Below are 25,578 nucleotides of genomic sequence, written 5' to 3'. Positions count from 1 at the left end.
AACCAGGAGACTACCAAAAAACAACTATGTCCTATAATGAAGAGTTGAGTTATAGTGGATCTCTAGTGTTTTGTTTTTAGGCTATCATTCACGTTTAAGGAATTTTGGTACTAGAGTTTATCATGCTGGATGATAGCATTTTCTGGTTAAATCTTGATTTGTTTGGATTTGTTAAACTTTATGAATAACTCAAATTACAGGAGGCCATGTATCAGTATCTGAATATAGAGGTTTTTTTTGAGATATGAGGGAAATTCTTCTTGGTTAAGTTGTAGAGTAGTAACAGGATAGAATGTGATCCCAGAAGAGAGAATACTGAAAAATCACTGAGAAAAAATTTCACAGTCAACTTCTAGATATAGACTTGAAAGTAAATTCTGAGAAATGCTATACCTAGATACAAAATAGAAAGTAACTTATAGAAAGGCTGTTTTCAGAGCTAGATGTCTGAATCTTTTTTCCTGTCCGTGGTTTTTATGCCATATGGAAATTGCAGCAGTATTTCGTGAGAATGGAAGTATGACTTTGGAACTTTTCAGGGTAATGTTGTGGCTGCTTATGCCTATTTCATTTCTGAATACTGATGCTATACTCCCAGTAAAGCAGGCTTACAGGCTTAATTAATGTAGGGACTTAGCCTTGTTGGAGAGATTTGATCAGTTGTTTAGTAATCTGGAAGGGGTGGCCTTTTACCATCTTCAGAGATGGTAAGCATTTCAAGTTGTTATTCAGTCTGAGATGAACCAATTAGTAGTTATTTTGAGGAGATAGTTACTGCTTTTTGGGATAGCACATTTATTTGATATTGTCATTTTGCAGTGGTTTATCTGTCAGTAAGAGTAACAAGGGCACTTGATCTTTAAACAGAGGAAATATCTTCAATTAAATACAGAATTTAAACAAAGAGTGGGGTAGGAATTGAATGAAGTCTGTTACCCTGGACTGGCAAAGCAGAAGTTTGTGACCTTTTAAATTGTTACTGACACAGGTCCCTCTATGCCTGTAGCACTTCCTCGTCTGTGAAAACAACTGTAACATCATTGCTTTGTGAATCTCTCATCTGCTTTTTCCCAGAATTCTAGAGCTTTCTGATGCTCTGCCTGAATTACCTCATACTCTGAAGTTACCAGGCTTACCTCTGTTTCCCAATAAGATTCTTTCTTCTTTAGTGTTGCTAATTTTAGCTAGGTATGAAAGAAGGCTACCTTAAGTATAAGATTTATCCTTGCATGAAGGAGATATTTATATTTTGAAAGGGAGAGTAAAGAATCTAATACAGTATTTAGTGAGCATCTACTATGTGTCAGGTCTTTTGCTAAATATTTTGTATATATTATCTCATTTTATGTTTGCAACAGAAGTGTTAATCAAGAAACCAATGCTTAGAGAAGCTAAATAATATCCCTAAGGTTATACAGTGGTTGTCATTACCTGCAGTTTCACTTTCTACAGTTTCAGTTACCTATGGTCAAATATAGTCTGAAACTATGAAGTAGAAAATCAGGAAATAAACAATTTATAAGTTTTAAATTGCATGCCCTGAGTAGCATAATGAAATCTTGTGCTGTCCTGTTCTGTCCAACCTGGATGTGAATCATCCCTGTGTCCAGTGTCTCCATGTTGTAGACACTCCCTGCCCATTAGTCACTTACTAGCTGCCTCAGTGATCATATCGGCTGTTGTGATATCACAGTGCTTATTTTCAAGTAATCCTTATTTTATTTCTTAAGGGTCCAAAGTCCAAGAGTAGTGATGCTCAAAGATTGTTGTAATTGTTCTGTTTTATTGTTGTTGATGTCGATTTCTTACTGTGACTAATTTGGAAATTAAACTTTATCATAGGAATATATACATAAAGAAAAACAGGCTGGGTGCTGTGTCTCATGCCTGTAATCCCAGCATTTTGGGAGGCCGAGGCAGGCAGATCACTTGAGGCTAGGAGTTCAAGACCAGCCTGGCCAACATGGTGAAACTCCATCTCTACTAAAAATACAAAAATTAGCCAGGCATGATGGCGAGTGACTGTGGTTTCAGCTACTTGGGAGGCTGAGACATAAGACTCGCTTGAGCCTGGGAGGCAGAGTTTGCAATGAGCCAAGATTATACCACTCTACTCCAGCCTGGACAACAGAGGGAGACTCTTTGTCTCAGAAAAAAAAAAAAATAGCTGGGTATGGTTGTGTGTGCTTGTAGTCCCAGCTACTTAGGAGGCTGAGGTAGGAGGATTGCTTGTGCCCAGGAGGTTGAGGCTACAGTGAGCTGTACACTCCAGCCTGGGTGACAGAGTGAGACCTTGTCTAAAAAAAAGGATTTGGTACTGTCTATGGTTTCAGGCATCTGCTGGGAGTCTTGGAATGTATACCTCTCAGAGGAGAGGTTACTACTGTACAGTGAATGAAGAGTAAGAGCCAGTGTGTTTGTCTTTGACTTTGGAGTTTTGGTTTTTTTAATTACTTGATGTATAGTCACTAATTGGTGAAATTAATGTGAAAGACGTGTGTGTGTGTGTGTGTGTGTGTGTGATCTCTGTTGATGATTCTGAAATGTAGCTACCTGTTAACCTATCTATAAACTAGATTGTTGGAAAATAAAGTGCCTTAATCGTCAGGCCACTGATCATTTGTCTTGCTTGCCCCCTCTGTTGTGTGGTTTTATACCTATGAATTATCAAATCATACAAATATGTGATTCCAAACTGTGATAAGTCTAAAGAAAAAGTAAAAGGTCACATTAGTTTTTAATAAAATATGTGTTACATTAGGTGAGAGGGTGGGTAGGGGCATTCTCTCTAAAGACCAGACACTTAGGCAGACAGCAAAAAGTAAGTAGGATTTATGCAGATTAAGAATGAGGACAAAGGAGCAATTTCCGCAAAAAGTAGAGCTTCAGTCTTTCCTAAAGACTTTTATCCTAGGTCAAGATACAGCTTGAGTGCCTACCATATGTGTAGTAGTTTACCTAATGCTGTTGGAGAATAAAACAAGTTGAGTTTGATGTGACAAGGTGTTGGGTATGTCTTAGGTGGCAAGACCAACTAATACTGCAAAGAAGCCCATTCCCCAACCCCTGCCAAGATTGCAGAAATGCTGGCTAGTTGATTTCTAAAGTCAACTGTACTTTCAGTGAGAGATTTGCAGGGAGGAAAATTGGATGTTGTTTTGAAGAAGTGCTTTTCTTTTTTTGAAAGCAAAAACTGAGAATTTATTGTTTCATGTATTTGAAGAGTTGGGGAGTGGTCTGGCCTCTGGCAGAGCTGAATTTAGTGATAACAGATATTGCTAGATTCTTTTCTTTTTGCCTCTTGGGTCTGCTTTTCTCCATCAGGTTCCTCTCTCTCTTCAAGGTGCAAGATGGCCACCTGCAGTTCCAGGTGAAGAAGTGTTTTAGAATATTATGACCCTGGAGGCTTTTCTTCAAGCTTTAACTAGTAGTAAAACTATAGTCATGCACCTCATAAGGACATTTTGGTCATGGACTGTATACATAAAGGTGGTCTCATAGGATTATAATAGAGTATTTTTACTGTACCTTTTGTATCTGACTTTTTAATCTGCATTCTAGTAGGGTGTGTTGCATGGTTTTGATTACATGATAGGTTAAGATAGGTTAAGTACACCTATCTTAACCTATCATGTAGATTTTACACTGTGTTACAGTTGCATGCAATATTCAGTACAGTAACATTGCCATACAGGTTTATAGCCTAGAAGCAATAGGCTATACCATGAAAGTCTGTAAGTGCTCTCTCTGATGTTCGTACAACGCGAAATCGCCTGTCAACCTTAAATAACAGTTCAGAAACTGTGATTAGGTATAGAGTTTATTCGAGCCCAAAAGGTGGTTTTATTTGAGCCCAAAAGATGGGGTTTCACCATGTTGGCCAGGCTGGTCTTGAACTCCTGACATCAAGTGATCCACCTGCGTCAGCCTCCCAACGTGTTGGAGTTACAGCATGAGCCACCTTGCCTGGCCATTCTGATTCCATTTCTGTGATGCCTAATGATATTGAGCATCTTTTCATGTGTTTACTGGCAGTTCATATATCTTCCTGGTGGGAGAAATGTCTATTCAGATCCTTTGCCCATTTAATTGAGTTACTTGTCTTATGTTTGCATTGTGAGACTTCTTCATATATTCTAAATACAAATTCCTTATCAGAGATATGATTTGCAAATATTTTATCTCATTCTGTGAATTGTTTTTCACTTTCTTGATGGTGTTCTTTGGAGCACAAGTTTTTAATTTTGATAAAGTCCAATGTACCTATTTGTAATTCAGTTGCTCATGCTTGCCAGATCCAAAGTCATGAAGATTTACCTCTGTGTTTTCTCCTAACAGTTTTATAGGACATCTTTGGGGGTTGGGGAGGTGGGCCACTAAACAGCTCACGTAATAGATAATCATTACTTAATTCTAACTCCATAGACACTTTTTCCTCCTCAAAAATTGCCTTAGCACTCAATTATAGTCAGATTACAGTTTTAATAGAAACTTGTTTTCTTCAGCTCTCACTTCATCAGCTTGACTTGATACAGTAACATAGGGGGAGGAAATGGTCACCTGTCCATAAAAATGTATGTGTCAACTCAAATATACCCTGAATTTTGTAACCTTTAAACCCTTCAGGGTACTATTGTGGCAAAAAGTTTCAAGGTTTCGCACGTACTTTTACATCTCATCCCAAGTCGTGTCTTAACCTTATAGTAGAATGAAATTCATTTTTTAAAATCCAACATTTTAAAAAACTAAACATAGCTATGAAATAATAATGTTGACATTTAATGTATCAGAACATATGCAAATTAATAATACTTTTTTTTTTTTTTTTTTTTGAGACGGAGTTTCGCTCTTGTTACCCAGGCTGCAGTGCAATGGCGCGATCTCAGCTCACCGCAACCTCCACCTCCTGGGTTCAGGCAATTCTCCTGCCTCAGCCTCCTGAGTAGCTGGGATTACAGGCACGCACCACCATGCCCAGCTAATTTTTTTTGTATTTTTAGTAGAGACGGGGTTTCACCATGTTGACCAGGATGGTCTCGATCTCTTGACCTCGTGATCCACCCGCCTCGGCCTCCCAAAGTGCTGGGATTACAGGCTTGAGCCACCGCGCCCGGCCTTAATATTACTTTTTAAAGCAGTGATCTTAGTAAATTACACTTGTTCCGATGACATTACCACTGTTCAAAACATTCTCTAAGCTGCCAACATAAATCATTTATCAACAAATGCTTTAATTTTCTGTTGCCCTCAGGACCAAAGCTTTTTTACCCTTTACCCTTCTCACTTCATTCATCTAAATTTCACATTGCCCTATCTTCCACTGCTTTTAAAAGCAATACTCAGAGGACCTCTTAGAGTCAGGATGCTTAAGAGAATAAGAGATGTGGAGAAGAGAGACAAGAAGATTTTGTCTTCCAGGCTTCCTGCCTCAAGTAAACAACACACAGAAATTTCCCCACTGTGTGTTGGGGGAGGGTGGCAACTGTACACAAGGAGCTAAGGCAAGCCTTTGCTGTTCACTAATCTGAGAGGAGCACTGACCCAAAACCTACCTTTCCTTCTTCACACCAGTGACATATTGCAAGGAAGAAGAAAAAGAAAACCCAGTAACTGAGTCTGTGTCTTGAAACCCTAAAATGTCTTTTTTTTTTTTTTTTTGAGACGGAGTTTCGCTCTTGTTACCCAGGCTGGAGTGCAATGGCGCGATCTCGGCTCACCGCAACCTCCGCCTCCTGGGTTCAGGCAATTCTCCTGCCTCAGCCTCCTGAGTAGCTGGGATTACAGGCACACGCCACCATGCCCAGCTAATTTTTTGTATTTTTAGTAGAGACGGGGTTTCACCAAGTTGACCAGGATGGTCTCGATCTCTCGACCTTGTGATCCACCCGCCTCGGCCTCCCAAAGTGCTGGGATTACAAGCTTGAGCCACCGCGCCCGGCCGAAACCCTAAAATTTCTATGCAGGAATCTTGGAGACCTTGTCTTCATGACTTTCATGATTACAAAGATAATTTCTTTCTTGGGTGAGTAAAGATTATATGCAATCTTCTGTAATTCCGTATTAGAAATGAAATGACCCTTAAGAGTTGGCTGTACAGTATTCTTTGTATTCCAAATTCCAGGAACATGACAATAATAAATGAGGCAGCTAGTCAGGAATAAAAATGCCTTTAAACAATTGCCGCTGGGCATGGAGGGTGGTGGTGACCAACGTCTCGTGCTTATGTCTCTCTGGGCCTGATAAATTTTGCAAGTCTCACATAGCTCAGACTGCTCCAGGTTATTTTTCTTTTCTCACAATGCATTTCTCAGAACCTATCTCCTTTGCTTGACTGTACGTGGATTGTTAGGGAAATAAAAACTTTGACATGTTTAATATGTTTTAAATGAGTATTTAATAGCTTGCTTATGCCTTTAAGTGTTAACGTATTCTGAAATGGCATTCATAATTGGTTGAACTTGTTATTTGTGACCATTTGCATAAAATATGTGGACATTTCTATTTCCTTATCCCCTTTTTTTTTTAAATTTAAAAAAGAGACAATCAAAGGGAAGTTTTATTATTATTATATAAGAGTTTATTAAAATAAGTTGGGCAGAGTGATGGACTCAGAAAATGAGTGTGTTTGTAGGGCAGCCTCCAAGGCCCACAGGAAGCTTGCAGTTGATGACGTTTTTTAACTTTTAGATTCAGGGGTAGATATGCAGGGTAAATTGCGTGTCACAGGAGTTTGGTGTACAGATTATTTTGCCATCCATTTAATAAGCATAGTAGCTGGTGGGTAGTTTTTTGATCTTCACCCTCCTCCCTCCCTCCCTCCGGTAGTTCCCAGTGTCTGTTGTTTCTTTCTTTGTGTCCATGTGTACTCAGTGTTTAGCTCCCACTTATAAGTGAGAACATGAGATATTTGATTTTCTCTCCCTGGATTAGTTTGCTTAGGATAATGGTCTCCAGCCCTGTCCATGTTGCTGCAGAGGATATGATCTCATTCTTTTTTATGGCTGCATAGTGTTTCATGGTGTATATATACCACATTTTCTTTATTCAGTCTACTGTTGATGGGTATTTAGGTTGATTCTATGTCTTTGCTATAGTGAATAGTGCTGTGATGAACATACAGGTGCATGTGTCTTTATGGTGAACTATTTATTCCTTTGGGTATGTACCCAATAATGGGATTGCTGGGTTGAATGACAATTCTGCTTTGAGTTCTTTGAGAAATAGCCACACTGCTTCCACAATAACTCTACTAATTTACATTGCCACCAGCAGTGTATAAATGTTACCTTTTCTATGCAGTCTTGCCAGCATCTGTTATTCTTTTTACTTTTTAGTAGCAGCCATTCTGACTGGTGTGAGATCGTATCTTATTGTGGTTTTGATTTGCCTTTCACTAATGATTAGTGATGTTCAGCATTTTTTTCCATATGCTTGTTGACTGTGTGTATGTCTTTTTTTGAAAAGTGTCTATTCATGGCCTTTGCCTACTCTTTAATATGTTTGTTTGGTTTTTGCTTGTTGATTTAAGTTCCTTATAGATTCTGGATAGTAGACCTTCGTGGGATGCATAGTTTGCAAACATTTTCTCCCATTCTGTAGGTTGTTGGTTTACTTTTTGTTGGTAGTTTCTTTTACTGTGAAGAAGCTCTTTAGTTTAATTAGGTCCCATTTGTCAATTTCTTTGTCACAATTGCTATCTTTGCCAGGTACATTGTCTAGAAATTATATTTCCTAGGTTATCTTCCAGGGTTTTTATAGCTTTAGGTTTTACATTTATGTCTTTAATTTATCTTGAGTTGAATTTTGACTATGGTATAAGAAAAGGTCCAGTTTCAGTTTTCTGCATATGGCTAGCCAGTTTTTCCAGCAGCGTTTATTGAATAGGGAGTCCTTTCCTTATTGCTTGTTTTCGTTGACTTTGCCAAAGATCAGATGGGAGATGGGTGTAGGTGTGCAGCATTGTTTCTGGATTCTATTTTGTTCCATTGGTCTGTGTGTCTGTTTTATACCAGTACCATGCTATTTTGGTTACTGTAGCCCTGCACAAAAGTTTGAGTTTGAAATCAAGTAACAGGATGCCTCCAGCTTTGTTTTTTTCTTAGGATTGCCTTGGCTATGTGAGCTCCTTTTTTGTTTCCATATAAATTTTAAAAGTTATTTTCTAATTCTGTGAAGAATGTCATTTGATAGAAATAGCATTGAATCTATAAATTGCTTTGGGCAACATGGCCATTTTAACAGTATTGATTATTCCTATCCATGAGCATGGAATGTTTTTCCATTCGTTTGTGTCATCTCTGATTTCTTTAGCAGTGTTTTGTAATTCTTGTTATAGAGATATTTCACCTCTCTAGTTAGCTGTGTTCCTAGGAATTTTATTCTTTTTGTGGCTATTGTGAATGGGATTGTGTTCTTGATTTGGCTCTCAGCTTGATTGTTGTTGGTGTATAGGAATGATAGTTATTTTTGCACATTGATTTTGTGTCCTGAGATTTTGCTGAAGTTGTTTATCAGCTTAAGGAGCATTTGGGCTGAGACTGTGGGGTTTTCTAGGTACAGGGTCATGTCTGCAAACAGGGATTGGTTGACTTCCTCTCTTCGTATTTGAGTGCTTTTTGTTTCTTGCCTGATTGCTCTGGCTAGGACTTAAGTACTGTGTTGCATAGGAGTGGTGAGAGAGGGCATCCTTGTCTGGTTCCGGTTTTCAAGGGGAATGCTTCTAGCTTTTGCCCGTCAGTATGATGTTGGTTGTGGGTTTGTCATAGCTTATCCCTTTATTATATTTGTGTTTCTGTTGGAAACAGATGCATCATTTCAGCTTTTAGTGTCTTTTTCAAAAACATAACTGATAATAATAACCAGATCTTCATATTGTAGAAATTTTGAATCAGGAAATTGTGAATGCATTGTTTTAAAAACATAAACCCTAGAACCAAACTGTCTGGGCTCAAATCTCAGCTCCACCATTTGCTAGCTGTACGATTTCAGATTACTTAACCTTTCTCTGCTTACATTTCTTATTCTTATATAAAATGGGGATAATAAGGGTAACTTTCTCTTAGTCCAAAAGAACCTGGCACATAGAAAGTACCACTGCTGCTGCTGCTACTGCTATTGCTGCTGCTGTGTTATTGTATCCATACCACATTTCTCCAAAATCTTCTCTAACACACCCCAAACGTACCACTGTCTCGGCTGAATCATTGAGTCCAGAATATGTTGAAAGAGAGTCACATTTATATTTTCATTCTTGATTATAGCCAGAAGGCCAAGAAGTGACATGTAGACATATTTCTAAATGAAAGAGTGAAGATACAAATTAAAACCAAACTAGGAGATAAAGTGATTTGATAGCATTCCTGTTTAAGAATCTATTCTGAGGCCGGGCGCGGTGGCTCAAGCCTGTAATCCCAGCACTTTGGGAGGCCGAGGTGGGTGGATCACGAGGTCAAAAGATCGAGACCATCCTGGTCAACATGGTGAAACCCCGTCTCTACTAAAAATACAAAAAATTAGCTGGGCATGGTGGCGCGTGCCTGTAATCCCAGCTACTCAGGAGACTGAGGCAGAAGAATTGCCTGAACCCAGGAGGCAGAGGTTGCGGTGAGCCGAGATTGCGCCATTGCACTGCAGCCTGGGTAACAAGAGTGAAACTCCGTCTCAAAAAAAAAAAAAAAAAAAATCTATTCTGCACTGCCCCTCCTGTCCCACATTTATTTTGCAGAAGATACTGGTTTTTCTTTTTAACGTAAGCCTTAGCATCAAGGGCATGAGACTTATGCTTCATTTTGATTGTATAAGATTTTCCTTGGCAATGCTGCTGATCTATGCCAAAAGTCTGGGATGTATGCACCATTTCTGGGTGAGTTTTCTGATTGAACTAGGCTTAATTAGATTCTCTTTTCTTTTGTTTTCTCTTTAAAATCTTGGAAACCATTTTGTTGTTACTGGGTTGTAAGGCTGAACATGTTTGCTTAAGTAAATCTCTTGGGATCTAATCTGGCATCCACTCAGGTCTTGTTAAATGAGAGCTTTAAAAGCCTCTTGCTGAGTGGGCTTCATCATTGTTGACCAAATGTTTCAAGATGTAGGCACAAAGTGGTTTTTTCAGTTTTTCAAGTGTAGTGTAATTTTGAAGTAATTTTTGATTTTCTACTTTAAAAGATTAAAAAACACAGGAGTGACAAGTTTAACAAGGTCATGGTCATTTTGTTTCTTTCTAAATTTCTGCTGCCCATCTGGGTTACTTGGAAGCAATGCTGAACTTATGTGACTGTTTTTATCTGTAAGAAGCAGCAAGATTTTTCTTTTCATATAAAGCAACTAGGTAGCAGTTGTCTTCTTCCAATGGATATGTAAAAAGGGGATGTAGTCCCTTCAGATTACTCTTGGCTCTTCACCCCCTCCTCATCCAGGAAAGCAGATTTTTGTTTTTATTAAACAGATTTTTAATTTAAGCAGATTTTAAATTTATTCAGTCATCTGTTTTTTTATATTATGTACCCACCATTGATGCATACTGGCATGCAGATAAATTAAAGTTAAATTCAGAAAAATTGACTGCAAGAATTCTTAAAGACTATATTGTGGTATACACAGAAACCAATTTCCTGTAGTCAAAATTGAGATAATAGAAAAGTAGAATTGTCTTAATTCATAATAGTATAAGTATGAGGCAGTTGGAATCAGCAGGAGATCTGTCTGGGGCAGCCTTGACAATCAGAGCAGAGCCATGTCCCAGAGTCAGCCAGACCAATGACCATCCACAGTTGTGGAGGTGTTGAAAACCTGCACAGTGAAAGTCCTGCTAGTGCTATGCATTTGTGCTGAATGATTGCATGTACTTCCATTCCCCTCAGCTCTTTTTCATGGGAACTATACCTTCTTAGAACTTAGATTATTAAATATGAAAAATAGTTCTGCCTAAGTTTCCTTTTTACTTTGGAGATAGGAACCCTGAAAGATAACCAAAATCACTATTCTTATTTTATAGATTTGGCAACTGAAGCTAGAGACATTACGTGGTTTACACAAAATCACTCATGACTTACTGGCTGAGCTACAACTAAGCCTGGGTCTCTGGCTTCCCAAATTAGTATTCCTTTCACTGATCCATGCTGTCTTTGCTTATCCATTCAATTAGCAAATGTAATTGAAGGGACTGTAATTAGTTTGGCTTCTAAAGGCTTTTGTAGTTGGTGTCATACTGGCAACAAGGTTGATTTTTTTTTTTCTCCCAGCTTTTGAGTCATGGCCAGATTTTGTCAGTTAGTTATTTCAGGGTCTTGAAGTCATCACATGGATGGCAAGATTACTTGAATGTCTGCTTATCTGTCTAATAAACATGCCTTTGTAGTACAAATTAGAGACTGGTATGATGTACCAGATATATATGTGTGTGTGTGTGTGTGTGTGTGTGTGTGTGTGTGTGTGTAGTTATTAGATATATAGCAGTTGTGACCAGTACGGTGGTGACATTCCAGCTATCACTTCCATTGTGTGTTTTTTTCTGGGCCCGTGAGCTTTGACACTACTTTCCTATATAATTGAGGGGTTAACAGTATTCTGGCATTGCAGCCATCTCAAGAAGCAGATGCTAAGGACGCAGGGTGCTGATTGGCCACCCCGTGCACTTGGCAAGTGCCTGAATTGGCACTGCCAATTCATGGGATCAAGAAACTTGGAGGTGTGAAATACCCTTAGGTCTGTGAGCTAATTGTTGGTGCCCCTTCAGGGCCCCTCTAAAGGAGTTGTGTGGATGGAATTTAATTTCTTTCAGTAGGCGAGAACTCAATTCCTAAGAGGAAGTCGGAAATTATCTCTTAGACTTCAGGACTTACTGATGTCCCTGAAAGATCTAGAAGGATAGAGCTGCAATAGAAGGAAAGCATGCCATTGTTTTGCATTCTGTTTATTGGAGTAGAGATGAACAAATGGGACTGTCTAAGTAACATATATTTTTGGTATAGTACAGGAGTAGAGAAGTATGACTACTATAACTTTTTTCTTTTTTTTTTTTTTGAGACGGAGTTTCGCTCTTGTTACACAGTCTGAAGTGCAATGGTGTGATCTCAGCTCACCGCAACCTCCGCCTCCTGGGTTCAGGCAATTCTCCTGCCTCAGCCTCCTGAGTAGCTGGGACTACAGGCACGCGCCACCATGCCCAGCTACTTTTTTGTATTTTTAGTAGAGACGGGGTTTCACCATGTTGACCAGGATGGTCTCGATCTCTTGACCTCGTGATCCACCCACCTCGGCCTCCCAAAGTGCTGGGATTACAGGCGTGAGCCACCACGCCCGGCCAACTTTTTTTTTTTTTTTTTTTTTTTTGTTAACATTTCACTGAGCTCTATTTTTCTTGAGTAAACCTGAACTGTTTGCCAGGAAATAGTTGCCTCTTCTAGAGTGTCAATATTTATGCAGGTATAGGAAAGGTTTTCATGCATCTTAAGTACTTATTTGTCATTTGATGGAAAATTTTTTAATTTTTAGAATTATTTGTAGCAAATTCTGATTATATATCAAAATACACAGGTCGACTGTATCTCATTGTAGATTCTAAAATGCTGCATTGTCTTTAGAGTGAAACATGAAAAGAGAATATCCTTTTTTGTTTATTTTAGAGTCAGAGATGTTTTATAATATGATTTGCTGCCTTGTTAATACACAGTATGCCAGGATACTTGATTAACTGAAATTTTAAAGGGTGACTTATTAAACTTCTTTTCATTAAAGCTGTATTTATCCTGAATTTGATTTAAAGCTGATAGTCTCTTGGGGAAAATTGAAATGTAATTACTTCTAGCTCTTAATATTTAGATTACACTCTGTATTTGGCTTTCTATTTCATTTTCATCAAATGCACATTAAAGATAAAAAGAAAATGTGTGTAAACTTCTACCACTTGAAAAACAGAGGCATTCCTATTCATAAGACGCTTACATGTCACTTCACATTTTTTAGTAGAAAATATGTTTCTACATGCATAATATATGTAGGAATATGTTAGTTTTTACATATGTAAGTCATTCTGGAGAGAAATGCTCAATAATCTGCCTGATAGTCTTTTTTTTTTTTAATAAAGAGAAAAAAGGCTTTTAAGGAAGATACTGTGACAGTTGAGATGCTGGATTTCTTTCCCTTTTTTTCTTTTTTTTTTTCCGGAGACAGGTCTCACTCTGTTGCCTAGGCAGGCTGAAGTATAGTGGCGTGATAATAGCTCACTGTAACCTCCAACACCTGGGCTTAAGTTATCCTCCCATCTCAGCCTCCCAAGTTCCTGGGACTACTGGTGCACACCACTACACCCAGCTGATTTTTCTATTTTTTTCTGTAGAGGTGGGGTCTTGCTGTGTTACCCAGGATGGTCTTGAACTCCTGGATTCAGGCAGTCCTCCTGCTCCAGCCTCCCAAAGTGCTGGGGTTACAGGCATGAGTCACTGCACCCAGCTGATTCTTTCTATTAAAGGAGAGTTTGAGTCAAAGGAGGGAACTCCTGGTCTCCTCTGACCTCTTTGGTTGCCACTTGGCTGGCCAGGTTTATCAAGGTGAATATGTGGGAGAGAGCAATGGGTGGGGGATGTGAGTAACAGTACATCTACTCATGCATGCACCTACACAAACAGGATAGACAGTGTAACTTTATTTTGCAGTATGTTCATGGTCATTATTAAATCAGAAATGAGGGTTGAGAGAGCCCTGATACCTATTCCTGTGTCTTTGTTCTATATTTAATTTCCTTACAAGTTCCGGTAGCTCATGCCGTTAACCTTCCTGGTGGTATTCACAGTCTTTGTAGTGTTTATGTCCTTGTCCTGACCTTTTCTTTTCTGAAACAGACTTATATTTTTTCTTTTTTTGCTTGAAAATAGAGACTGGAGGATGGTAGGGATTGGGATTTGAGATTTTGTTAGGGGATTTTGCTGCCCACCAAATCACTAATGAATTTTACATTTGAGTTACTAGGTTTGTTGTACTAAAATATTTTTCTTAGTCAAAATGTGTACCAAAGAGTAGGCTGTATAGGAATCCAACTAGGAAGAACCCATGAGAAGTATGTCTATTCCCAGGACTGCTGGGTTTTGCCCTTTTAGCCTCAACTCCCTTCACACTTTTAAAAATAAACCATAGATTTGATTTCACAGAAACTGCATCTGTGTATAATGATGTGCCTTTATTTGGGGCAGTAAGCTTTTTTTTTTTTGGTCATTTGGGAACAAGGATTAGTTTGTATGCACTGTCACTATTATAGGCATGCATGAAAAGTGGATCCTGTTTATGCTCTAGAAACTGCTTACATTTTAATTTAAATAATGTACCTTTGTCATTTTTTTTAAAGGTAGTATCTTCCCCAGCAGATGTTGCTGAAAAAGCTGACAGAATTATTACAATGCTGCCCACCAGTATCAATGCAGTAGAAGCTTATTCTGGAGCAAATGGGATTCTAAAGTATGTATTTCTCAACTGTGGGTATTTTCTTCTTAGGATAGTTCATGAATTTCATGTGTTAGAGCTATTAGGAAATTACAGTTTTGTCTGTTAAGCCTTTCTATACAGCTTCCTTTTTTTATAAAGTGAATAGTGTAGTGGGTTTTCTCTTTGTAAAAGGCTTATTTTTTTAACTGACATCAAGTATGTGACATTGTGAATAAATTCTTTTGGTTCTGTTTCTTTCCTTTAACTCTTGTATTAAATTTACCCTTTCATTGGTAATATGTTTAAGAGACATTTAAAGCTTACATTTTAAACCATGCAACTATTAATAATAAAATTTTCTTACAGCTTATAGAAATTCAGGGAAAGTGTTTTATGAAAAATATAGTCAAACACTGGGAAGAACACCATTGTTAACATTTTATTATATGAAAAAGTTATTGTATGTCTTATGGGTTAGTACATCTGTAGTAAGAACTTTGGGAAGTTGGAATTACTTTGGGAGGTTGGAATTAAGGTTAGTGTAGCTCTTTATGTCAGCGGTTGCAAATTATTTTTGGGAAGAATCAGACTTTGTCAATGACCTTGAGCAGTAGGATGTAAATAACTCCCACAAACTTGGCGTTCCAGTAATAGAACACAAGGCATAAATCGGTTAAGTAAAATACAGCTTAGGTCAGAGTTTCCTAACCAGTGCCTATCTTCTCTGGCTCTAGAAACTTTTTGGTTAATTGCTGCTTGTTGCTAAACCCTTGCAGTTATGTTAGGATGTCAGTGGTTGAATTCCTAACTTAGTTTTGTCATCTCACTGTTTCTATTCCTATTTTGTTAATTCAGCTTCAGCAAAGAGCTAGAGCAAACTGTAGATGCTGTAGTCACATGAAGGGCTAAAAAAAAGGGTTTAATTTCATGAAACTGTAATATGTGAAATTTGAAGTTTTTGAAAATGGAATTGTGTTAGAAAACTAACCAACTTGGAAGTAAGGAAGCAAAAGACACTTGGATATTAGGCAGAAAACTGATAAGATAAATGTTTAGATTTCAGGGAAGGTTAAAAGACACTCGTTTTGGATGGAGCTCTCAGGGCCACAGTATGTGTGGTCCGGAGGCATCCTAGCTGTCTCATTACCTAGCCTGTTTCATTTATGGTCCTGCTTTTACCTCTCAAGGAAAAGTTGCTAAGAAGAGGAGATACAGCTCTGCATTTGTTAATAGCGTTTGTTGAGGTATATAGTGACTAGCTACCAGAACAGTTTTGTTCAGGGAGTGTTTTTAAAAAGTTTGGCTTTACATTGAACTATAATTTGCTTCTTACGGGTGGTTCTTTATTTTTTCTGGGTGAGGAGCATTTCCACACACCCAGTGCATGTATAATTTTTAGGATGATTTTCCATTTGTTTAAAGGTTTAAGATCTTAAAATATTAAGATCACAGATTGATAAACAAATTTTTTTTTAGGTTAAAGAGAAACCTAAATACTCTTAGAGTATGCTATTTCTTTTCTGTGAAATATACCCAACCATTGAGTTTGAATTGTAACAATTCATATGTCTGTAATTGTTGTTTAAAGACTTTTATATGTATGTATTTTTGTTTTTATTTTGAATTGGTTTTGCTATGTTGCCTAGTCTTGTCTCCAATTTATGGCCTCAAGTGATCCCTCTGCCTTGGCCTCCTAGAGTGCTGGGATTATAGGCATGAGCCACCATGCCTGGTTATGTTTAAACCATTTTGTGTGCTATTTTTAAAATGGATTTTTCTTTTTAGTAGTTTTTATCAATGATTTTTCTGTTGTCTTCTTCAGTATTTATATTTATTCAGTTTTAATTTTCTAATCATGATTCCATGTCTTCTGGGTTAGTATACTTATGGTAAGAACTTTGGAATGTTTGGCCAGGCGCAGTAGCTCACACCTGTAATCCCACCACTTTGGGAGACCAAGGCAGGATGATTGGTGGAGCCCAGGAGTCCAAGATCAACCTGGGCAACATGATGACGCCTCATCTCTATATAACATTTAAAACTTAGATGGGTATGGTAGCATGCACCTGTGGTCCCAGCTACGTGGGAGGCTGAGGTGGGAGACCCTGTCTTTTTCTTTTTTTTGAGACGGAGTTTTGCTCTTGTTACCCAGGCTGGAGTGCAATGGCGCGATCTCGGCTCACCGCAACCTCCGCCTCCTGGGTTCAGGCAATTCTCCTGCCTCAGCCTCCTGAGTAGTTGGGATTACAGGCACGTGCCACCATGCCCAGCTAATTTTTTGTATTTTTAGTAGAGACGGGGTTTCACCATGTTGACCAGGATGGTCTCGATCTCTCGACCTCGTGATCCACCCGCCTCGGCCTCCCAAAGTGCTGGGATTACAGGCGTGAGCCACTGCACCCGGCCGAGACCCTGTCTTAAAAAAAAAAAGAACTTCATAAAGTTTGAATTAAAGGTTAGCCATAGCCCTTTAAAGAAATTATAATTGGCCAGGTGCGGTGGCTCACGCCTATAATCCCAGCACTTTGGGAGGCTGAGGCAGGTGGATCACGAGGTCAAGAGATGGAGACCATCCTGGTCAACATGGTGAAACCCCATCTCTACTAAAAATACAAAACATTAGCTGGGCATGGTGGCGCGTGCCTGTAATCCCAGCTACTCAGGAGGCTGAGGCAGGAGAATTGCCTGAACCCAGGAGGCGGAGGTTGAGGTGAGCCGAGATTGCACCATTACACTCCAGCCTGGGTAACGAGTGAAACTCCGTCTCAAAAAAAAAAGAAATTATAATTTAGGTTAGAATTTCTTAGCCAGTGAAGATAGACACGGCCTTACAGATAACAAGGAAATTATGTAGGTATATGTTTTGTACTAAGAGTAAAATGAAAATTTTTTCTGTAAGAATACCATTTAAATATTGATGCAAAATATGATATATGAAGTCTCTTTTCCCCTTATAGTGTTTATACATAAGTTACTCTAAAAAGCCAAAAAGACTGTGAGGTTTTCAGATTCTTTCATATATTTCCCTTTCTACCTGTTTGATATTTTGTCATTAGAAAGTTATAATTATAGAAGAATATGCCATCCTGACACAAATGGCTAGATTTCAATTGCTTATCTTTATTCTACAGAGTGGAAATAACATGGATATATGAAATTGGCTTGTTAAAGACAAATAAATTACTTTTTAATGACTCAACTATTTTACAAACAAAAATTTAAGTCCTATCAAATACCCTTTTAAAGTTAAAAGGTGTTTTAAATTGCTTACATCGTAGCCTCATGTTTATTATTATGGTTAGTGTGTATTTCGTCTGAAATCAGAATTTATACCATGTAGTATATGAGTTTTTTTTGGATTTTTGGAAGAAGTTTGGGTTTACTTTTGAGCTATAGTTGATCTAAAAAAGAACATGAGATTTTAAAACCTGTTCTAATTAATAATGCTTTTAATACTAAACTAAAAACCTGCTTGACATATGGCAGCTTTTTAGCAGTTTCTAATTCTGTAGATAGTTGCATGAAATTTTTACTCAGAGTTGTAAACGAGAAATATTTTTATTTATTTATTTATTTAGAAAAGTGAAGAAAGGCTCATTGTTAATAGATTCCAGCACTATTGATCCTGCAGTTTCAAAAGAATTGGCCAAAGAAGTTGAGAAAATGGGAGCAGTTTTCATGGATGCCCCGGTTTCTGGTGGTAAGTGGTAGCTAAAATTTGTGCAAACCTATTTCTTTTTGTCAAAAGCAGCAGTTACAGTTTTCTGGTAACATATGGATTTGTGGTAGTTATTTTTAGACCTGTTACAGGATTCTCACTCATTAAAAATAAAAACAAACTGACATTTTATTTAGTACTCTTAAGTCTAAATAACATTGTTAGTCTTAAACTCAGATAAAACGATGTCACAACTTTGAAGTGTAGTGAATTTTTGGTCCATTTACTGTGGATAGGAATACATCCGTTTTTAGAAAAACATTTTTGGAACTCATTGATCAAAAATACCTACAAAAATACTAATAAGCAGTTTTAAGGTTGGTATTAGTGCGATGTTTATTGGATGGAATCAATAAACTGAATAGATCTTTCTTAGAGTGGTTCTAGAGTTGAATTTGAAAATTGATATGGTACAAATGATCTTGCCATTGATTTTCTTTAGCTTCAAGAGTACAACCTGAAATTATAATCTGATAATAAAAAATATCAATTTGATTTTTAAAATACAATCTGAGATCACTTTGAAATTATTCTTTTGTTCTTATCAAGCAATTTTTAAACTTTGGTTTGTCGTTTTAGGGCATAAAAATGCTAATATAATTGAATACCCTTGAGTCTGCACTATATAGTAGATTAAAAGCTTTGTGCAGGGATGATTTGTGATAATTTGTTGGTTGACACATGATCGTTATGAGGTTAACTATTGTATCATAGCAGCTTATTTATACTGGTCTTATTGTTACTATGTTTCTATTTATAACATGGTTTGTTACAAACTGTTCCACTTCTCCACTTAAATACACTGGTTTAAAAATTACTGTATTTTAACTAAAGTTAAATGAAAGTGTTTTAAGTCCATTAGGTTTGATTGTTTGTTGCATGGTGGCAGACCAGTATGCAGACACAATGGGATTTGCAGTAGAGAGAGAGTTTAATAATTGTAGGTCAGTCAAATGAGGAGACAGAGGAACCTTCAAATTTGCCTCCCTGAAGGGCTTGGGGATGGAGCTTTTAAAGGGTCTGAACAAGTAGGTGATGGGCTAAAAGGTGGGGATTGCTGATTGATCAAGAAGCAAGGGGCGAAGTCCTGGGACAGGGAGATGAAGAAATGGCAGTCCTGTGCAGAGTTGGTTCCTTGGTTGAGGTCTTTAGACTGGTTGGCTTCAGCCATTCTGCTGGAATTCAGGATCTGAAAAACACCATAAGCAGTTCTAGGGTAAAAAGGTCCAGTGTCAGAGATTCTGTCTATAGGAACAATAGGGGAGCACGTGGTCAGCATTCCACATGACTCTTGGTTAGTTAGCAGCTACAGGGAAGTGGGTTGAAGTACCCCAGTGCACCCTGGTCAGTGCCTGACTATAATTCTGCCTAAAGACTGGCTTGTAGTTCTCCATCAACTCCTTGAGGGTGGTTTCTAAAGGGCTGGGGGGAAAGCATGGCTTAGATACTCAAAATGGGCCCACAGTTTTATAGAAGCCCTGTTGCTCATCAATCTTGAAACATGGAATTTTTGAGATCATTTGAACAAAACTGAAGAATTTCTCCCCATCCCTTTCTCTCAAGTCTTCATCTATTTCCTTTTCCAGACTTTTAAAAATGCATCATGGATTTATATATAGATACATACAGATAGAATAGTATTCTAAAACTGTAAATGGGAACATAACTATACTTTTATTATTATGTGGTTAGTATTTTAAAGAGCAGTTAAAAAAGAAACTCAGATGAATTTGAAATATTGATTTTTGAGAAGCAATTGGTTTCTTCAGTCAAGTGTTTTCCCCTGCTTCCTGCTAAGTATTATTCTGGGGAGTAAAGTAAGAATTATTACTTAATGAGTTTTCTAACCTATGGAGTAACAATTTGAAAAATTTCCTCTGGTTTCATTTTGATACTTAGTAGATCCACTGTGTGATGGCTCCTGCATACATTATCCTTATTAGAAATAATACCATTGTATTTAAGTGCTATGTGACTTCTTTTAAAAATCGAACCTAAGTAATGCTTAAACTGTTATATTTATCACCCTGAAACCAATGTGAAGAACCATTTTAATATTGATGTAGTTATCACTCTGTGGTATAGATAGTAGTTTATAAAGCACTTTGGCATACCTCAACCTATTTGGTGTTTCTTTTTGTTTTTGTTTGTTTGTTTTAATTTTTAATTTTTGTAAGTATATAACAGGTATATATATATATCAAAACATTTCATCTACCCCATAAGTATATATATATTTATATATATTTATATATATATATTTATATTTTTATATATATACTTATTTATATTTATATAATATATATACTTATGGGGTAGATGAAATGTTTTGATACTGGCATGCACTGCGTAATAATCACGTCATGTAAAATGAGGTTGGTGCTTCTTTTTGAAGCTGTCAAACTGTGTATCTGTTTTTTGAGATGGAGTCTTGTTCTGTTGCCTGGGCTGGAGTGTAGCGGCATAATCTTGGCTCACTGCAACCTGTACCTCCTGAGTTCAAGCAGTTCTCCCTGCCTCGGCCTCCCGAGTAGCTGGGATTACAGGCGCCTGCCTCCACACCTGGCTAAGTTTTGAATTTTGTAGTTGAGACAGGGTTTTGCCATGTTGGCCAGGCTGGTCTTGAACTCCTGACCTTAGGTGACCTGCCTGCCTTGGCCTCCCAAAGTGCTGGGAATACAGGTGTGAGCCACCATGCCTGGCCTCAAACTGCACGTTTTTGTCAGAGCCCACATCACGCTGTATTTATAGCCTATGATTTTCTTCCTCTTGAGTTTAAGCTTTTTAAGTTTATAGAGTAAGTTTTTTTCCCTCGATTTAAAAAAATTTAATATTGAATATATGTATAAGATATTTATAAAATACTTGTGAGGTATAAAGTATAAGTATACATTGGACTAATACATACCCCTACTCAGTTTAAGAAATAGAGCCTTACTATTTATTACCTTGGAAGTTCCTGCTTCCCCTATCGTATATTCTTTTCTCTCTGATGAGAGAACCAGCATCCTGAATTTTGTATCTTATTCCCATGCTTTTCTTTATAGTTTAACTCCATATGTTTTTATTTCTAAACAGTAGTTTATTTTCCACTATTGGAACGTTATAGAAATGGAATTGTAATGAGCATGTTCTCTGACTTGCTTTTTCACTTTACATTGTATTTCTGAGTTTCATCCCTAGTGTTACTAGAGCCCCTGGCTCACTTGCCGCCTTTGTGAGAATTAGTACGGGGTACCTCTTGCCAGGCACAGTGGCTCATGACTGTAATCCCAGCACTTTGGGAGGCTGAGGTGGGCAGATCACCTGAGGTCGGGAGTTTAAGACCAGCCTGACCAACATGGAGAAATCCCATCTCTACTAAAAATACAAAATTAGCTGGGTGTGGTGGTGCGTGCCTGTAATCCCAGCTACTCAGGAGGCTGAGGCAGGAGTATCGCTTGAACCTGGGAGGTGGACGTTGTGGTGAGCCAAGATCACACCATTGCACTCCAGCCTGGGCAACAAGAGCAAAACTCCGTCTCAAAAAAAGAAAAAAAGAGAGAGAGAGAAATAAAGGAAAAGAAAGAAGGAAGGAAAAGATAAAGGAAGGAAAGGAAAAGAAAGGAAAAGAAAGAGGTATCTCTCTGTAGCAAAATAGCCCTTCAGGTGAGCAAAATTAACCTTTGTGTAAAGAAAAAGGTACTCCTTTCTCTGGACACATGTAGCCCTATGTTAGTGTTTGTAGTTTGACACATTGAATGTGGATTAAATGTCAGCCCTTGCTCACCCCTTTGGCTAGATGCCCACGTGTAGTACATAAAATGTACTGCCATTACGTGGTTGTTAACATGTAGTTCACTAATTTTAACTGCTCTGTAGTATTCCTCTATGTAAATACATCACTATTTCTTCTTTCTACCGTGATATACATTTGGGTTATTTCCAAGTTTAAAAAAATATTATTCGCATTCCTATACACCATGGAAAGGTGTGGTTTTTTTTTTTTGTTTTTTTTTGTTTTAAAAGGCAGAGTTTCCTTTCTGTTGCCCAGGCTGGAGTGCAGTGGTGAGATCTTGGCTCATTGCAGCCTCTGCCTCCCAGGTTCAAGCGATTCTCCTGCTTCAGCTTTCCAGTAGCCAGGATTACAGGTGCCCACCACCACTCCCAGCTAATTTTTTGTATTTTTAGTAGAGACTGGGTTTCACCATGTTGGCCAGGCTGGTCTTGAAGGACAGGTGTCTTTTTAGTCTCTGTTTTTCCAGTGTAATGCTTGACCTCCTGGACTCAAGGGAGCCTTCTTAGTAGCTGGGACTACAGGTGTATGCTACCACACCTGACTAATTTTAAATTTTTTTTGTAGAGATGGATTCTCACTGTGTTGCCCAGTCTGGTATTGAACTCCTGGGCTCAAATGATCCTCTCACCTTGGCCTTCGAAAGTGCTGGGATTATAGCTATGAGTCGTGGTACCTAGCCTTTATTTTCATCTTAATTTCTTAGTCAAACCAGTGGTCATTCAGGAGCGTGTTTCCCCCAACCCCACTCATCTATTTGTATAGTTCTTCTTCGTATTCATTTTAGTTTTATTTTATTGTGGTCTGAAGAGATGGTCTGAAGAGATACTTAACATGTTTTCAGTTTTTTTTTTAAGTTATTCAGGCTTATTTTGTGGCCTAATAAAAGGTCTATTCTGGAGAATGTTTCATATACTGATAAAAAATGTATATTCTGCAACTGTTGGATAGAATGTTTTGTAAATGTCTGTTAGGACCATTTTGTCTAAACTCCAGTTTAAATTCAATGTTTATTTCTTGATTTCCTGTCTAGGTGATCTGTTTAATGTTGAGACTTGAGTGTTGATGTCCTCCACTATTACTGGGTCTCTCTTTTTTGATCTAATGATACTTGCTTTATGAATCTGAGTGTTCCACTGTTGGGTAGATATATGTCTGTAATTGTTATATCATCTTGCTGGATTGATTCCTTTTTCATTATTTAATACCCTACAATTAGTTAATTGTCTTTTTTTTTTAACTGTTCTCGATTTAAAGTCTTTTATCTGATGTAAGTATATAACTACTCTTGCTTGCTGTTGGTTTCCATTTGCATGGAATGTCTTTTTCCATTCTTTTACTATCAGTCTATATGTGTCTTTGTTAGTGAACTGAGTTTCTTGTAAGCAGTTGGATTGTGTTTTGGTTTTTTTTTTTTTTAGATCCATTCAACCATTGTGTATCTTTTAAGTGGAGAATTTAATCTGTTTAGTTATTATCAAGGTTATTGATATGCAAGGCTTTGTCCCTGTTATATTGTTAATTATTTTCTGATAGTGTTATATATTTTGTTTCTTTCTTTTTCTCTCCTTTTTAGTCATTATGGCATAGTGGATGTCTGTACTGGTACCATTTGAGTCCTTTTTTCTTTGTGTGGTTGCTTTGCCAGTGAGTTTTATATTTTCGTGTGTTTTCATGATGGTACATGTCTTTTTGCTTCCAGGTTTAGGATTCCCTTGATTATTTCATGTAGGACTGGGCTAGTGGTAATGAATTCCCTGAGCATTTGCTTCTCTGGGTGGGTGTGTGTGTGTTTTCCTGTCAGCACTTTGACTATATCATCCAGTTCTCTTCCAGCCTATAAAGTTTCTGCTGATAAATCTTCTGTTATTCTGATGGGGTTCCCTTTACAGGTGACTAGGTAGTTTTGTCTTGCTGTTTAGCTTTGACTATTTATTTATGTATTTATTTAGTTTTTAGAAACAAGTTCTCAATCTGTTGCCCAGGCTGAGTGCAGTGGTGTGATCCCTTGAACTCCTGGGTTCAAGCGACTCCCCTGTACCTCAACCTTCTGAGTAGCTGGGACCACAGATACACATCACCATGCCCAGCTAATTTAAAATTTTTGTAGTGACGGGATCTCAGTATGTTGCCCAGGCTGACTTCAAACTCCGGGGCTCAAGTGCTTCTCCACCTTGGCTTCCCAATGTGTTGGGATTACAGGTGTGAGCGACCACATCCCGCTGGCTTCGACTTTAGACAGTCTGATTAAAATTGCAGGGAAGATCTTTTAGCATTGTATCTTTCTGGGGATTGTTGAACCTCCTGTATCTGAATATCTAAATCTCTTGCTAGACTTAGTTTTCATCTATTATTTTGTTAAATAGATTTTCTAATATTTTCATTTTCTCTTCGTGTTTGGAAATACTAATAATTTGTATATTTGGTCTCTTTATGTTGTCCCAAATGTCCTGAATGCTTTACTCATTCTTTTTAATTCTTTATTTTTGTCTGACTGCATTATTTTGAAGATCTGTCTTCAAATTCTTAGCCTTTTTATCTTTCTGCTTGCCTAGATTTTTGTTGAAGCTTTCTCTAATGTATTTTATATTTCCTTCAATAAATTCTTCAGTTCCAAAGTTTCTGCTTGGTTCTTCTTAAAGATATCTATCTCTTTAGTAAATTTCACATTCATATGCTTAATTGTTATTCTCATTTGTTTGCATTGTGTTTCAGAATTAATCTGAGCTTCTGTAAAATCAATATTCTGTCCTGATGAATCTGCAAGAAAAAAAAATCAATATTCTAAATTTTTATCTGGAATGTTGAAGAGTTTTAAACATTAAAATACATTGTTGGAGAATTGTATTCATTTGGAGATGTCATATTTTCTTGCCTTTTCATGTTTTCTGTGTCCTCATGTTGATATCAGTGCATCTGGTATAACAGTCTCTTCTTCCTATTTTTGAGTTTACTTTTTGTAGGAGAAGACTTTTTCTTTTTCTTTTTTTTTTTTTTTTTTTTGAGATGGAGTTTCACTCTTGTTACCCAGGCTGGAGTGCAATGGCGCGATCTCGGCTCACCGCAACCTCCACCTCCTGGGTTCACGCAATTCTCCTGCCTCAGCCTCCTGAGTAGCTTGGATTACAGGCATGTGCCACCATGCCCAGCTACTTTTTTTTGTATTTTTAGTAGAGACGGGGTTTCACCATATTGACCAGGATGGTCTCAATCTCTTGACCTCATGATCCACCCGCCTCGGCCTCCCAAAGTGCTGGGATTACAGGCTTGAGCCACCGCGCCCGGCCGACTTTTTCTTAAAGATGTATCTGTGGTATGATTGAGCAGGGCTCTTTGACTTTGATTCTGGTTGCATGCAGTATTGTAGTTGCTGCATGGTTTCTATGGCTGTAAATAACTTTACTAGTATCTGTTATTTCCTTGGAAAGTTAGAGTGCAGTTATTAGTGGAAGCTGTGGTGAAGTTGTGGTATGGACTGGGAAGCCAGGTAGGCCAGTCTTTAGGCCCTAGTGGTGGCAGCAGTGGGCTGTGCATGCCTTTGTTTCCCAGGGCAATGTGTGATGGATATAGTTTGGATATTTGTCCCCCCAAGTCTCATGTTGATATGTAATCCCCAGTGTTGGAGGAGAGGCCTGGTGGGAGGTCATCGGGGCAGAGTTCTTGTGAATAG

At 37.9% G+C, this 25,578-nt stretch overlaps 1 protein-coding gene across 3 annotated transcripts in view; it reads left to right on the top strand.

Annotated features, from left to right (window-relative positions):
• The window catches only part of HIBADH (3-hydroxyisobutyrate dehydrogenase), a 215,522-nt gene that overhangs the window by 91,684 nt on the left and 98,260 nt on the right, over nucleotides 1–25,578 (top strand). For all 3 annotated transcript variants that reach the window (XM_074379645.1, XM_003935158.3, XM_010345701.3), the window contains 2 exons: nucleotides 14,339–14,448; nucleotides 17,994–18,115. In XM_074379645.1, the coding sequence (XP_074235746.1) occupies nucleotides 14,339–14,448; nucleotides 17,994–18,115 (232 nt within the window). The remainder of the gene's footprint in view (nucleotides 1–14,338; nucleotides 14,449–17,993; nucleotides 18,116–25,578) is intronic.

Source organism: Saimiri boliviensis, chromosome 10 (assembly GCF_048565385.1).
Source record: "Saimiri boliviensis isolate mSaiBol1 chromosome 10, mSaiBol1.pri, whole genome shotgun sequence".
NCBI classification, from domain to species: Eukaryota; Metazoa; Chordata; class Mammalia; order Primates; family Cebidae; genus Saimiri; species Saimiri boliviensis.
This window is presented reverse-complemented; position numbering and strand designations above follow the sequence as displayed.